Source organism: Diabrotica undecimpunctata, chromosome 3, assembly GCF_040954645.1.
Source record: "Diabrotica undecimpunctata isolate CICGRU chromosome 3, icDiaUnde3, whole genome shotgun sequence".
Lineage (NCBI taxonomy): Eukaryota > Metazoa > Arthropoda > Insecta > Coleoptera > Chrysomelidae > Diabrotica > Diabrotica undecimpunctata.
The window spans coordinates 123,210,566-123,224,206 of NC_092805.1; the positions used below are offsets into that span (position 1 = coordinate 123,210,566).

Below are 13,641 nucleotides of genomic sequence, written 5' to 3' on the forward strand. Positions count from 1 at the left end.
ATATATTGCGATCGATAAATTAAAATCGAAAATACAGAGCATAGAAATTAAGTTTCTTAGAAGAATAATGGGTATAACCAGGTTAGACAGGATTAGAAATGAGGCAGTCAGAGAACATCTTAAGGTCCCATCAATTATTAAGAAAATTGAAAAAACCCAACTGAGATGGTATGGACACATGGTTAGAATGAATCAAGGAAGACCAGTTAAAAAAGTATGGGAAGCCAGAAGACAAACCAAGAGACCAAGGGGCAGGCCAATGAAGACATAAAATAAGCCTTTTTCTTCAATCTGGTGCTTTCAGAATTCCTGTAGGCCCAATAGTTTACGCATAATAACGTTGCAGATCAAAGCTTTTGGGATAAACAATGGCAATTTTGCCATAACGAGTAAAACTTCTTAATGTTTTTATAGCTGAATATTTGTGTATGTTTAGAAAATTTATTAATAATTTTCAAAAAATCAACTTTTGTAGTTATTTTTTTGCAATTATTAATAAACAAATTAACAATCAATTCATTTTTTATCAATCAATTTTTTTGTGCATGTATAGAATAATTATTCAAAATTTTTGAAGCTATTTTTGCTTAAGCAACAAATTCCCTTAACTTACTCTTAATTAACCCTTTCAGTCACGCTACAAGAAATAATATAAATCTGAAACTTAACAAACTTTTTTTATTGTTTTTGTTTTTGTTACATGTTATATTTTTTGTTTTCAAATAGATACTGTTTTTTTTTAATAAATTAAAAATTATAAACTAAAAAGTTTATTTCTAAAAAAAAGAATTTAACAATTTTAATATTGTGTATTTCCACCACGGGCATCGATGCATTAATGCCTGGATTCCTTATTTATTAAAGAGAAGAGGTCCTAGGTGTGATCTTTGTGGTACTCCTGAAAGTACCTTAATCTAAAACGATAGAAAACCCTGACCAGGTACTATTTGTGTTCTTTCAGTTAGGTAGGATAACAACCATTCTAAACGCATACCCAGACTCCTCAACTTATTGATTAAAATCTTGTGATTTATCCGGTCAAACGCCTTTGTAAAGTCTGTGTATACAGCATGAACCTGGAAGCCATCTTCAAGAGATTCTATAAGGAAATCATTAAATGTCAATAAATTAAGTTCAGTGGAGCGGCTAGAGAGAAATCCTGCTGGTCGATAAAAGAGCCTTTTTAAGTTGCTAACAAATAGTCACAGACAAGGCTTTCAAAAACCTTTGGGAAAACAACTTCGAATGCTAATACGCCGATAATTGTTCACTTGAAAATTATCTCCAGATTTTAGTATTGGAATAATAAAGCTAGTTTTCCAGTAGACCGGGAACATTCCTGTCTTTAATGACAGGTTAAAAATGTGAAAAAGAGGTCTAGGAAGTAACAAGCTAAAGTGTTTAAGAAATGAAGATGGAAGACCATGTGGACGTGGCCCCTTATTGCTATCCAAAATGAAAAGTTTTTCATATATAGACGAAATAGAAATGCTAAATTATGATAGGTTGATGTCTTCTGTTAAAAAGGTTTCATCCTGCAAATCAAAATCTTTATCACTATAAGTTTTGAAAAAGTATTCAGCAAATAAATTGACAATCTCCATGACAGAAGAGCCAGAAATATTATTATGGTGCATAACAGAAGGAATATTATTCTTCTTTTTTTTTACTGTTAACAAATTTCCAGAAATTTTTAACATTATTTTTCAGAGAGAATTCAGTTAGAGCAACATAATCAAGAGAGCATTGTTCTTTCAGTTGTTTACAGTTAGCTCGTAATAAAGAAAACTCATTATAGTCAGCAAGTAATTGGGATTTTAGATATTTTTTATGCATTTTCTTTTTTTAATTATTGTTTTTTTAAGCTCTGGAGAAAACCAGACAGGAAATTTTTTTGCTGAATACTTTTTTAGGGGAACAAAAATATCAATTGCAAGGTAAATAACATCATAAAACATGTTGATCATATCATCAAGACTTTTACCTTTAATCAAATCATCCCAGTTAAATTGTGAAAGAAATTCATATATTGAGATTCATTGAAATATTGAGATTCGCATTTAAACCCAAATGAGAGTGGAGGATAATGCCTATCCTTTGGAAGTAGGGCGTTCTAGATACCTTACGGTAATTACCGTTACGGTAATGAACTTGTAATTTATAAGTTTGCGTTTGTCTATGAGTTTTGGAGTATACTCCTTTTGGCATAAACATGAATGTTGTCATTTGGATGACAACATCCCAAGAAAGGTATTTGTTGATTCAAAGTTTAACTGCCTCTCTCTTGGATCTCTAATTGTGGTGATCTTTTAACTAATATTTTTAGGTCTATTTGGATCTTAATACTTTTCAAGATTTGAAGAATTTTACACTCTTGTTTATATTTATATAGTTTTTGCTTTAACTTAATTTTACCCTTATTTTTATGAAGGTATTTTTTTCTCGAACTTCTTTAAATTATTGGTCTGGACTTAATTCTGTTAATACTTAAAGATTTAAAACGTTAGTGCCTACTCTATTTTAAATTGAATTTTTTTTATTGCATATAACTATGGTAATATTTCACACTGTATAATTTTTTTCGATATTGATGGATTTCATAATAATATAGTAGAAACTTTACTGTTAGATCTAATTCGTATTTTTTTACTAACAACCATCACTTTATTTCATAGGTACACCTATAAAGTTAATTTTAAATGTGTAGCAAAAAATGCTGGGAACGTGATGATTCGCTCTCGGAGCGTGAACTAAGCGTTAGACATCAAATTATTTAGCCATTGACCTTTAATATGTGATATTATTAGAGTTAAGGCCAAAACCGCGAAACATGGCCTTTGTAGGTTTCGTATTCTAGATCTAATAAATCATAATTCCGCACATATTGATTTAAATTAGAAATTTAAATACTGAAGAGTCTAAAAATAAATCGTTAGAACATCGTGGCAAATTCCTGGACTGGCGTATTTTATTAGGCGTTAACAAATCAGTAATAAAATTTAGTTTTGTATTTAAAATGAGGCACAATAGGAAAAGTTATTGAATCTTGAAACATAAGTTTAATTGTTGTAAACTAACAATTGCTAATAAGTGAAATGCCAAGCCAGTTCAGGACTTGATTAGGATTTGATAAAGCTTGCAGATCGTATATTGTAGCTTTTAAAGGGGTCGTTTAGCGTTATTGCTATTTTCACAATACGATCTGAAAAATCTTTTGGTTATTAATTTTATAATATTATTTGGTTGTTAATCGCAAAAGCTTCTTTCATTGTTCCAGATATCGTACATCTCATTAATCGCAGTAATCAAAGCAAACCTTGACCACCTGATTTAAAAAGCTCTATTACCAGTTGATATCCTTCAAGGTTTCACTATTTTTCAGTTTCACCATTGCTTCTGATTCTATAAGTACTGAAATAAATAATATGGGAAACCCTATTTGTGATTAACATTAAGGTTACAAAAAAGCCCTATGATTTATTCTTAAAAGGATTCTTAGAAGTATTTCTCTAGATTCTTATAAATATTTATTCTTATAATATTCGTTTCTATGTTCTTATTGCGCCACCTCACTTCGAAGGTTAACGATCCAACGATTGGCTATATATATGTATATATATATATATATATATATATATATATATATATATATATATATATAAGGATTTCCACAGTTTTCACTGTATTCCTTCACTCAACCGTTTTCTCCAATTTTTCCTGTTTAGCCAGTCCCCTTCCTGTAGGTTTCTTCTACTCATTGCTTTGTCCACCTCATCTTTGAAAGATCTTCGGGGTCTGCCTATCTTTCTTCTTCCTATCGGGCTCCACTCTGTTATTCTATTTATCCACCGATTTTGGTCTGCTCTTCTGACATGCCCGTACCAGGTTAACCTCTTCTGTTCGATGTAGTCTATTATGTCGGAGTTCATTTCCATTCTCCTCTTAATTTCCATGTTATTTATTCTATCTCTTCTTGTTACTCTGCAGCTTCTCCTTAGGAATTCCATCTCTGTTGCTCTTATTTTGTTTTTGGTTTTCTTATTTATTGTCCAATTTTCACACCCATAAGTGAGGATACTTCTTGTCATGGTATTATATATTTTTTTCTTTGTTTTCATGCTGATGTTCTTATCCCATAGTACCGGGTTCAATTTTCGTATGCAGTCTCTTGTTTGTCCTAGTCTATTTTTTATATCTTCCTCCGTTGTTCCTTTGTTTGATATTATGAAACCTAAATACTTATACTTGTCTGTTCCTTTGATTTGTTTACCTTCGTCTATTTCCAGCTGTTTTATTTCTGTATTCTCCGTTGTTAGGTATTCAGTTTTCTTTAGGTTTATTTTCATCCCATTCTTTGTATATTCCTGCTCCAGTTTTCTTATCATAAAACTGAGGTCATCCTCGTCTTGTGCGATCACTATTTGGTCGTCGGCAAAACTTAGCGTATATAGATATTCGTTCCTTACTGGTATACCCATTCCTTCGCACTTTCTTTTTCATGGTTTCAGGGTTTTTTCCAGGAATATTTTGAACAGGGTGGGGGATGTGGAGCAACCCTGTAGTAGTCCCTTTGTCGTCTTAAATGGGCTGCATATTCTATTGCCCGTTTTGATAGCTACTTCGTTATTCTTGTAGAGTGCTTTTACCGCGTTTATTAATCTTCGTGGAACTTCGATGTCTTCCATTGCTTCCCATAGCTTGGTTCTAGGTATTGAGTCATATGCCTTCTTAAGATCAAAAAAAGCCAGATAGACATATCTATTTTTGGCCATTCTTTTTTCTATTAGTTGTTCGACCGTGTAAATGTGATCTAAGCATGCTTTCCCCGCTGTTAAACCTGCCTGGTCTTCTCCGATTTTATCTTGTATATATATTTCTAATTTTTCCTTTATGGTCTTTCCATACAGTCTGCCTATAGACGATATAATGCTGTTTCACATATAAATATAGCCAATTGGACAGCATTATATCATCCAATTGGCTATATTTATATGTGAAACAGCGGCTCTGAAGGTAATACATAATGTATTGCCGAGCTAACGGCTTAGATCCTTGAACCAGAAATTCTCCCTTCTCCTTACTGAACTTTTTCCCTGAATTTTTTCTTCGGCAATCAACCGAACTACAGTCTGTCCCAAACCCTTCTTTCAGTGCGTCACTAATTTTGACGTCATATAGGATTTTAAGAATGTCGAGAATTATTGCATGACATTTTAGTTAAATTTGACAGTTGCAGGATCGCAATCTCTCTTTTTCTAATTGAAAATAATTTAATAATTTTAATATTAGTCTTTGTTCTTTCTTGATATATTTCGGCATATTTAAAATATTTTTATGACAATAAATACAAAATTAAATTTTTACTGTAAAATGTCTGATAATACTAACCTGGAATGACAATTATCATTTTATCAGTTGACATTGTGAAAGTACTGTCACGATCGAGACCATCTGCGTCAAATTATATTTATGCGTATCATTGATTGTATATCTATTTAGTGGATTCTAAACTCCAACCAATTATACATCCGTAAGTAGAATTAGCTTTACGATAAATAATTTTCTAAGTTCTATGTATAATAATCACAGACTCACGTCACTTCTAGCTTAATGTGTTAGAGAGAATTCGAATAACTATGACGCACTGAAAGAAGGGACTGGGACGAACTATAATTGTTTATGTAATATGTTATAAACAAATTTACTCAAGGAAAAAAATATGGGGAACACCCACGATATTATGAAAAACACCAGACTAACAAAACTCATTTTTTTTTTATAAAAGTCTTCGAAGCACTTGCATTCAAACGTTGTCTGTTTCGTCATTTCTGTTTTGTCTGCAGGTTTTACATTCCTTCCTAGACAAACCTATGGTTTCAGCACGTCCTGTCTTTATTTTATTTATTGTTTTTTTAATTTTTGAAATGCAGTGCATGCATATGCAAGTTACAGTGAAACTTCGAAAACAGCATTAATCCATCTGGTTCTGTCAGCAAGCAAAGCTTGATTCCATACTTGTGGCAATTGTTTTGTATATATTGTTTGAATTGTAAACGTCTCCGTCACAGCACTATAGATTCGTCTAATGACAATTCTTTTTCTGGATAATAGAGACTGTTCGTCTTCGCGTTGAAAAAGTCGACCAAAGATCTTATTTTGCCTAAACGAACGCTATTTTTTGTTTTAGCAGAAGTAAACTGTAGACATCTTAATACGGGGAAGGAAGAAATTTATTTCTTAGCATATTATATTCTCGAAAATTGAGTATATTGAACAGCGGGTCAGTTTTCCAGTAATCAGTTACACATGAAAGTTGGTTACATGGTACCGGTATGAAAAAGGAGACCTATAAAATTTTTTAATTCTGGAAGAGTTAGGTTCTTTTAATTTGTGATACGTGACTTTGTAGATATTCCATCTTTCAAAAAAACCTGAATAGATTAACTATTTTTCTGGTCTGAAATCTGGGATAAAAATGTGCTGGCACAAACTGGCACTAACAGCTCTTACTAACGAACACGGAATATTCCCTAATGACCGCTTATTATCATATGCATCTAAATCACTTCAGATGAATGTGTTTCCGATGTTTCTGAATCGGATGGATATTCATCTTTGGACTCAGGTAAATAATCGTCACCACTGCTATCTTCTAAAAGCTGCAATAGTTCTACATCTGTTAATGCTTTTCTCTTATACCCAGGTAAATTACTTGCTTCTTTCTGTAATCCAGAAGGTCCAGGCTTGGCATTTATGTTAAGGACACAATAAATTTAAAACGCGAAACCATCTATAATACATGCTGAACAAATCTTTTAAGAAGGACGCCAGAACAGCTACAACTTTCTCTCACTAAGGCCGACAGAATATTGGCTCTTACTTAAAAATATAATATACAACATACAATACAACACAATTATCCGATCGGAGTGGGTGGCATCGCCGATTGAAGCCGATATACTCCGATTGAAATAGTTGGTAATTGTAATCAACCCATGACACTATAAATGACATAGAAGACATGTTAGTCATAGTATCATGAATCAACCTTTTAGCCTGCTCTATTGTTGATAGGATTTCTTTTATTGAATCGTAACTACTACTCATTAATGGTCCAAGGCATCCAAAGGATGACTTGTTACGCGATATTGTTGTGTATTAGAAAAGCATCTTGTGTTTGCACTTTAGAGAAAGTCGTCAGTTATTAGTCTTAGTGCTATAGGTCGTATATTGTCGTTACGGTCACTGCATTCTACATTATAGTCAATAAGCTGCTAGACTTCAGGCAGGCTGTGAGCAATAACGACTGTATCGTTGGCATATGTTATATGTATTATTAATTATTGTATTGCCATTGATTTTAATTACAGCGCTAGGATCTTTACTTCAGCCTTACTTAAGCTATTTGATACCAGTAAAGTTCGATAATAATTGGTAGTAACTGTCATGTATATTAGTTGCTCTATTTTTTTATTGCTAGTGTAGTTTTTATCATGGGACGCAGTAAACAGCTTTGCGATAGTCTATGAAGCAGAAGTATACTTCCCTTTTCTGTATAAGTGAATTGAGCGATAATAGAGCGCCTAGAGGTAATAATCAGTGTCAGCAACCATACTATTATAGTGACTACAATTTAGATCTACTATAATTTTCATAAACCATTGTTTTATGCCGAAAAAAAAATGTTTCGTAATTACTTTTAAAATGTTTTTCCTTTGCCGTCGAAATGATGACTGTTGATGCAGAAGAGTACCTTGCATTTAATCTGAACACTACCAATAAAATTAGAATATATATATAATCTCGATTGTGAACTATATACTTGATGTTATGTGTTTATATTACTTGTATACCAGTGAAAACTCAATTTTTTCTTATTTACTATAATTTTGTCCAATTTACTGTAATTTTACAGCTCTGGCACAATAATCCCACTTTCCAGGGTTGCTAACCCTGTTTTCAATCCGTATATAAAACTGAATTGAGTATCATCCACTTGCTGTTCGAATTCCTTGTAGATGCGGTTATCCATGGATCTCGAGAATATTTTTAAACCAAGATTATCTTGCGGTAATTATCACATTAAGACGTCTTAGTTTTATTGGGTAAGGTGACGAACTTTAACTTCAGCCAGTCTAAGGGTATTTTTCCAGTTCTGTAGATGGTGTTGAACAAATCTGTCAAAGCTTAATCTTAAACCTTTGTTTGTGTGTCATGAATTTAAGAGTGACGGCATGGGCTTCATCAGGCCCTGCAGCTTTGCCACCTTCCTTAATTAAGACCTCCTGCATGTTGTACCTATTCTTTAGTGACTATAGAACTTCTCGTTGATCTAGTTGACATTGTAGTTTTCGTTTTGGCCGAAAAAACGAAAACTACAAATTCCCTGCACTAATTGAAAAAGTGATACGAATAATGGGAATCGACTAACACTTACTGAAAATCAGGGAACTAGGACATATTTATTGGAAAGAAAATACAGATTGCATTGGAAACAAATTATATGAAAAACTAGACCAGATTGGAACAAAATGTTACAAATAGTACGTTCATACTGCATGAGATAGTATACGTTCAAGAAGAATATTTGCATATCATGTATTTATTGGTTCATATTGTATTACTTAATTCCTTCGAGATTATGGCTGCCTTTTCGGCTTGATTTTTGTTTCTTCCTCAGGATGTCTCTAGTCTCTATTATCAGTTAAATAAAGGAAATTTTTAAGTTTATATCTAGACTGTCGAAAATATTCGATAACCAAAGTTTCGATACCAAATATACCATCTATTTCAATTTGTAGAATTTTATTAATTATACCTTTAGGACTATTTCAACATCATATCATGCCAAGCAGTCAATTTTGTTTTTCTGTGGGTTACAGATAATTCTGAATCTTAATTACGGTGAAGATTTTAATTTTCATCCTCCTACACCAACCTCATTAGCCTACTTTAAATATTAAATACATTCAGTTCCTCAAGTGAAGTTTATATTGCTTTTGACTACCACTGATGCACATGTTGAACTATCTTATTTACAAGGAATCGATTCAAATCTATTTTTACACGTCACTCTTGTTATGTTCTTGTAACAACACTGGCAGTCAGACATATCCAGGTGTCTAATAAAGTATTTTAAATAAGTCTAGTTTATTTTTCAATTAGAGTAGGAATTATCTTCATATATCTGCTAATTAATATTTGGAATCTAGAACTGTTGAAATATTTACACTGTATATAATGTCCACCGCCTTCTTAATCATTATATGTATTTATCAACATAGTTTACTATTGTGTGTCTACAACTAAGAAATAAACACAAAAGTCAGTACTCGTCGTAGTGATTGTTCTCTTAAAAGGAACAAATTTTTTTATGTCTCGTAAAACTTAAAGATTAGTTGACAGAGATTAAGTGTGTAGGTTTTTGTGTGTGTGTTTTTGACGTACACAACAATAAGAACGTTTTGCCTCGCAATTTCATTCATATTGTAACAAAAACATAAATATTTTTAATTAAGAGTTATCCATGAAATATTACTTTATACACATAAAGACATCGTTTTGTTGCCCATAGGAATTAAGAATTATTGCAATCCTATCTCTAGAGTATATTTATTATAATGCTCTAAAACTAATTTTTTGGTTATTTTTTAGCCTAATAGCAATGCAAATAAATAAGTAAGTAAATAAGTAATATGCTTTATTGTCACTGAAAATTGTACAAATTTTATGGACAAAGCTTATAACAATAAGAAAAGAAAGAAGAAAAAAAAATCAGAATAAGAATCGTTTGTACTTTTAAATAAAAAAAAAACAATAAAATTCTTCCAAACTTAAACATAAAAAATACTACCTAAGAACCTGCAAACTTCGTAAAATGTACCTGACAAAAAATAAAAATTAGGAAAACAGATAATATTTTAAGGGCTCAAATATTTCACTTCCTTGTGCTAAACAGTAACCAAATCTGTCATAGAGATTTCTCCTCATATTTTAGAGTAGGGCTGGTGTAACGCTTGCAGAGAAATGAAGTATTTTTGCCCTTAATTCCACTGGGTTTGTGGCCCTTTCAAACGGATGCCTATAAATGTTTTCATTGAGAAAACCTTAAAAAAAGAAATCGTAAGGCGCTAAGTCACAGGTTCTAGCGGGCCATTTAATTGTACCACGTGTACTTATCAGTCGATCAGGAAACGTTTGCTTGAGGAAGTCAATAGTTGCTCTAGAGTTGTGAGCCGAACACCCATCCTGTTGGAAATAAACCTCCTGAAAATTAACGGGAAGGCGTCAAACTGCCGGAATGATCTCATTCTGTAAAAGTTGTAAATATTTGGGCCCGTTTAGGTTTCCATCGATAAAAAATGGACCGACAGTATGGTCGCCTAACATTCCAGTCCAAACATTTAACTTCTGCGGATGCTGCGTTCGCACTGCAACACTGAGGTGCTTATTTTTCCGAGAATAATACCTTGCAACGGATATATTGTGTTTTTTATGTAATGAAAATAAAGATTCGTCAGAAAATAAAATATTTTTTAAAAATTGTACAATTTTATTCTGTTTATCTAACATAATTTCACAAAACTCGATCCACCTAAAGTTATCTTCCGGAAACAGTTCTTGTGTTGGTTGTATCTTAAAACAGTGATACTCATTCCTTTTGAGAACTCGCTGGACAGTTCGAGAATTCACGTTAACTTCCCTAGCAATTTGTACACTATTGCAGGATTCACTAGCTTCCACAAAAGCACAAATATCAATATCCCTATTTTGACGCTCCTCATCGACAGGTCTAACACGTGATTCATTACCTTCATGACACTTTTTACAACTGTTTACACATCCCGAAGTTTGAAAATGTTTAATGGTATTTTTAACTGTTGTAACACTTGGTGGGGGTCTATTTTCGAAGGCAACAATAAATAAATCAATTACTTCGCGTATCGAATGACCCTGAAAGTACCATGTTACAAGTTGCACTTTTTCTTGGACGGTATACAACGTAATAGGCATTTTATTTATTTATTTATTCTTTCAGAACTTTGTTTGAAATTCTTAATGTCAATGTGACAATTACGACAATTCGTACATACTGTGAAATGAATATAGAGGTGGAAACGTGTAACATGTTACAGCGATTGCCATTGTGTTGTATGGTCAATAGAACAATGTCATCATCTGTATAATAGCGTAGACTGAAACAGTTAAAATATGTACCAATTACATAAGTGATTTTGGACTACAAATGTATCCATGACAACATTACGAATAACCATAAATAAATATAACATGTAACATACAAATAAATATAATTTTTCGTAAATTTTTTATATTTATACTAAGTAACAATAAAACAAGTAGGATTTTGTGTCTATTACATAATCGTTTATATTTATTTCTAAATATGGCCATCAGTAACTAAACCTATTTTTACTCTTTTGCAGGAACAGTACACCTGGTAATAAGAGAAGAATGATAAGCTTTCAGGTACTCTGCGAATTTCGTTTGTGTATTTAATGGTCTTCGCTTAATATAAACTCTGATACAGCTGCCATTTCCTGTTGCTGATTCGAAGAAAAAGTTAAAAAAGTTGATCTATACATTCACCGCGACAAGATGATGAGACTGGTACTTTTAGCTGCACTTTTATCAAGTAAGACTTTACAATATTAGTGAGTTAGTTATTATTATACTAATAGTGTGGCATTTTTATGTTTATAAGCCTATTAAAATCGCAGAAAAGTTGTATTCATTTAATTAGAATATAGCTCACAACTGTATTATCCTGTAAGACAGTAATGTAACCTATAGACAGTCACACTCTAAGAGAAGTGAATAAAACTATTTCGAAGGCAATCAGGAGAGATTTAAGGAAATTTAAAACCGATAATATTAAACGTACTAAAAGGGACTTTTATACAGGAAAATAACAGCTTAAAAGTTTTACTTATACAGCTAACGAATGGGAAATGCGAAATTCATCAATTAAGAAACAAGAAAAATTAAATAATATCACGTAAAAACGAGTTAATACAGGTCGTCGAAGAGTTCTACGAGGAATTATATGGAAGTAGACGAGAAGATCAAACAGGAATACAAACACCCATTTCAAAGAAGATCATGAATCAAGGTTCCGAACTAATGCCAAAAATAAAGGTAGATGAGATTCGACAAGCGTTAAGAAAAATGCAAAATAACAAAGCCCTAGAAGAGGATGAAACTGTAATAGAAGCTATCATAAATGGAGGAGGTATGCTATTAAATCAATTAAGGAAACTGTGTAATCTATGTTTGCAGCCAGGAGATGTGCCCAAATGAAACAATGCCATAACCATCCTTTTATATAAAAAAGGAGATAAAACGTACCTAGAGGTCTTCACTAGATTAGTGACATCAAGATTGTAGAAAAAATTTCTACCAACCGAGAGAGCAGGCAGGATTCCGATCAAATTACGTAACCAATGGTCACCTCCATACAGTAAAGATGCTCATTGAAAAATCTATAGAATACAACAAACCTCTTGTCCTCACTTTCATAGATTTTCATAAAGCGTTCGACAGATCGAAATAGACACCCTTATAGAAGCAATGAATGACAGCAGGATTGATCATAGGTATTCTTCTTCTTTAAGTGCCGTCTCCCGATCGGAGGTTCGATATCATCATCACTATCTTTACTCTATCTAATGCTGCTCTGAAGAGTTCTATAGAACTGCATTTAAACCAGTCCCTTAAATTCTTCAACCATGACACTCTCCTTCTTCCTATACTCCTTCCTCCTCTTATCTTTCCCTGTATTATCAGCCTTAGTAGTTCATATCGCTGTCCCCTCATTACGTGTCCCAGATATTGTAATTTTCTTATTTTTATTGTGTTTATTATTTCGCATTCTTTGCCCATTTCTCGCAATACTTCCGTGTTAGTTTTCTTCTGTGTCCATGTTATTCTAAGCATCCTCCTGTAACACCACATTTCAAAGGACTGTAACTTATTTATGTGTTCTTGCTTTAATGTCCAGCTTTCAAGACCATATTGCAGTATCGAAAACACGTAGCATCTCAGTGCTCTTACTCTCAGTTTTAATCTAAGGTCTTTATTGCAGAGAATTGTTTTCATTTTTACAAACACATTTCTTGCTAATTCTATCCTTGCTGTTATTTCAGTTGTTTGATCATTATTGTCTGAAATCCAGGTTCCTAAGTATTTGTATTTATCAACCCTTTCTATCGGTACATTTCCCAAATGTATGTTTGTTGGTATATTTGTTTTCTTTGTTATTATCATGTATTTGGTCTTTTTTATATTCATTTTTAGTCCATATTTTTCACAGAAACTGTTTGTTTTGTTTATCAGTAATTAAAGTTGTTCAGCAGAGCTTGCCATAATTACGGTGTCATCTGCATATCTTATGTTGTTAATAGATCTTCCGTTAATTATTATTCCTCCACTTTGAGATAGTAATGCTTCTTCAAAAATGGCCTCACTATATACATTAAAGAATAATGGGGACATACATACTTGTATTTTTAGTATCTTCAATAATCAATTGAATGTTTGATTAGCTTGATTGTTTAGTTTTCTTTAAATTCATCCCTAGTCCGTATTCATGACAGTATTCATTAAGCAGTTGCATGACGATTA

The 13,641-nt window shown here is 32.5% G+C and overlaps 1 protein-coding gene across 1 annotated transcript in view; it reads left to right on the forward strand.

Moving 5' to 3' along the window:
- Window positions 1-13,641, forward strand: part of LOC140437355 (uncharacterized) — a 234,471-nt gene that overhangs the window by 181,936 nt on the left and 38,894 nt on the right. Inside the window, exon 4 of the mRNA XM_072526837.1 lies at window positions 11,445-11,653. Within this exon, the coding sequence (XP_072382938.1) occupies window positions 11,617-11,653 (37 nt within the window). The 5' untranslated portion in view covers window positions 11,445-11,616. The remainder of the gene's footprint in view (window positions 1-11,444; window positions 11,654-13,641) is intronic.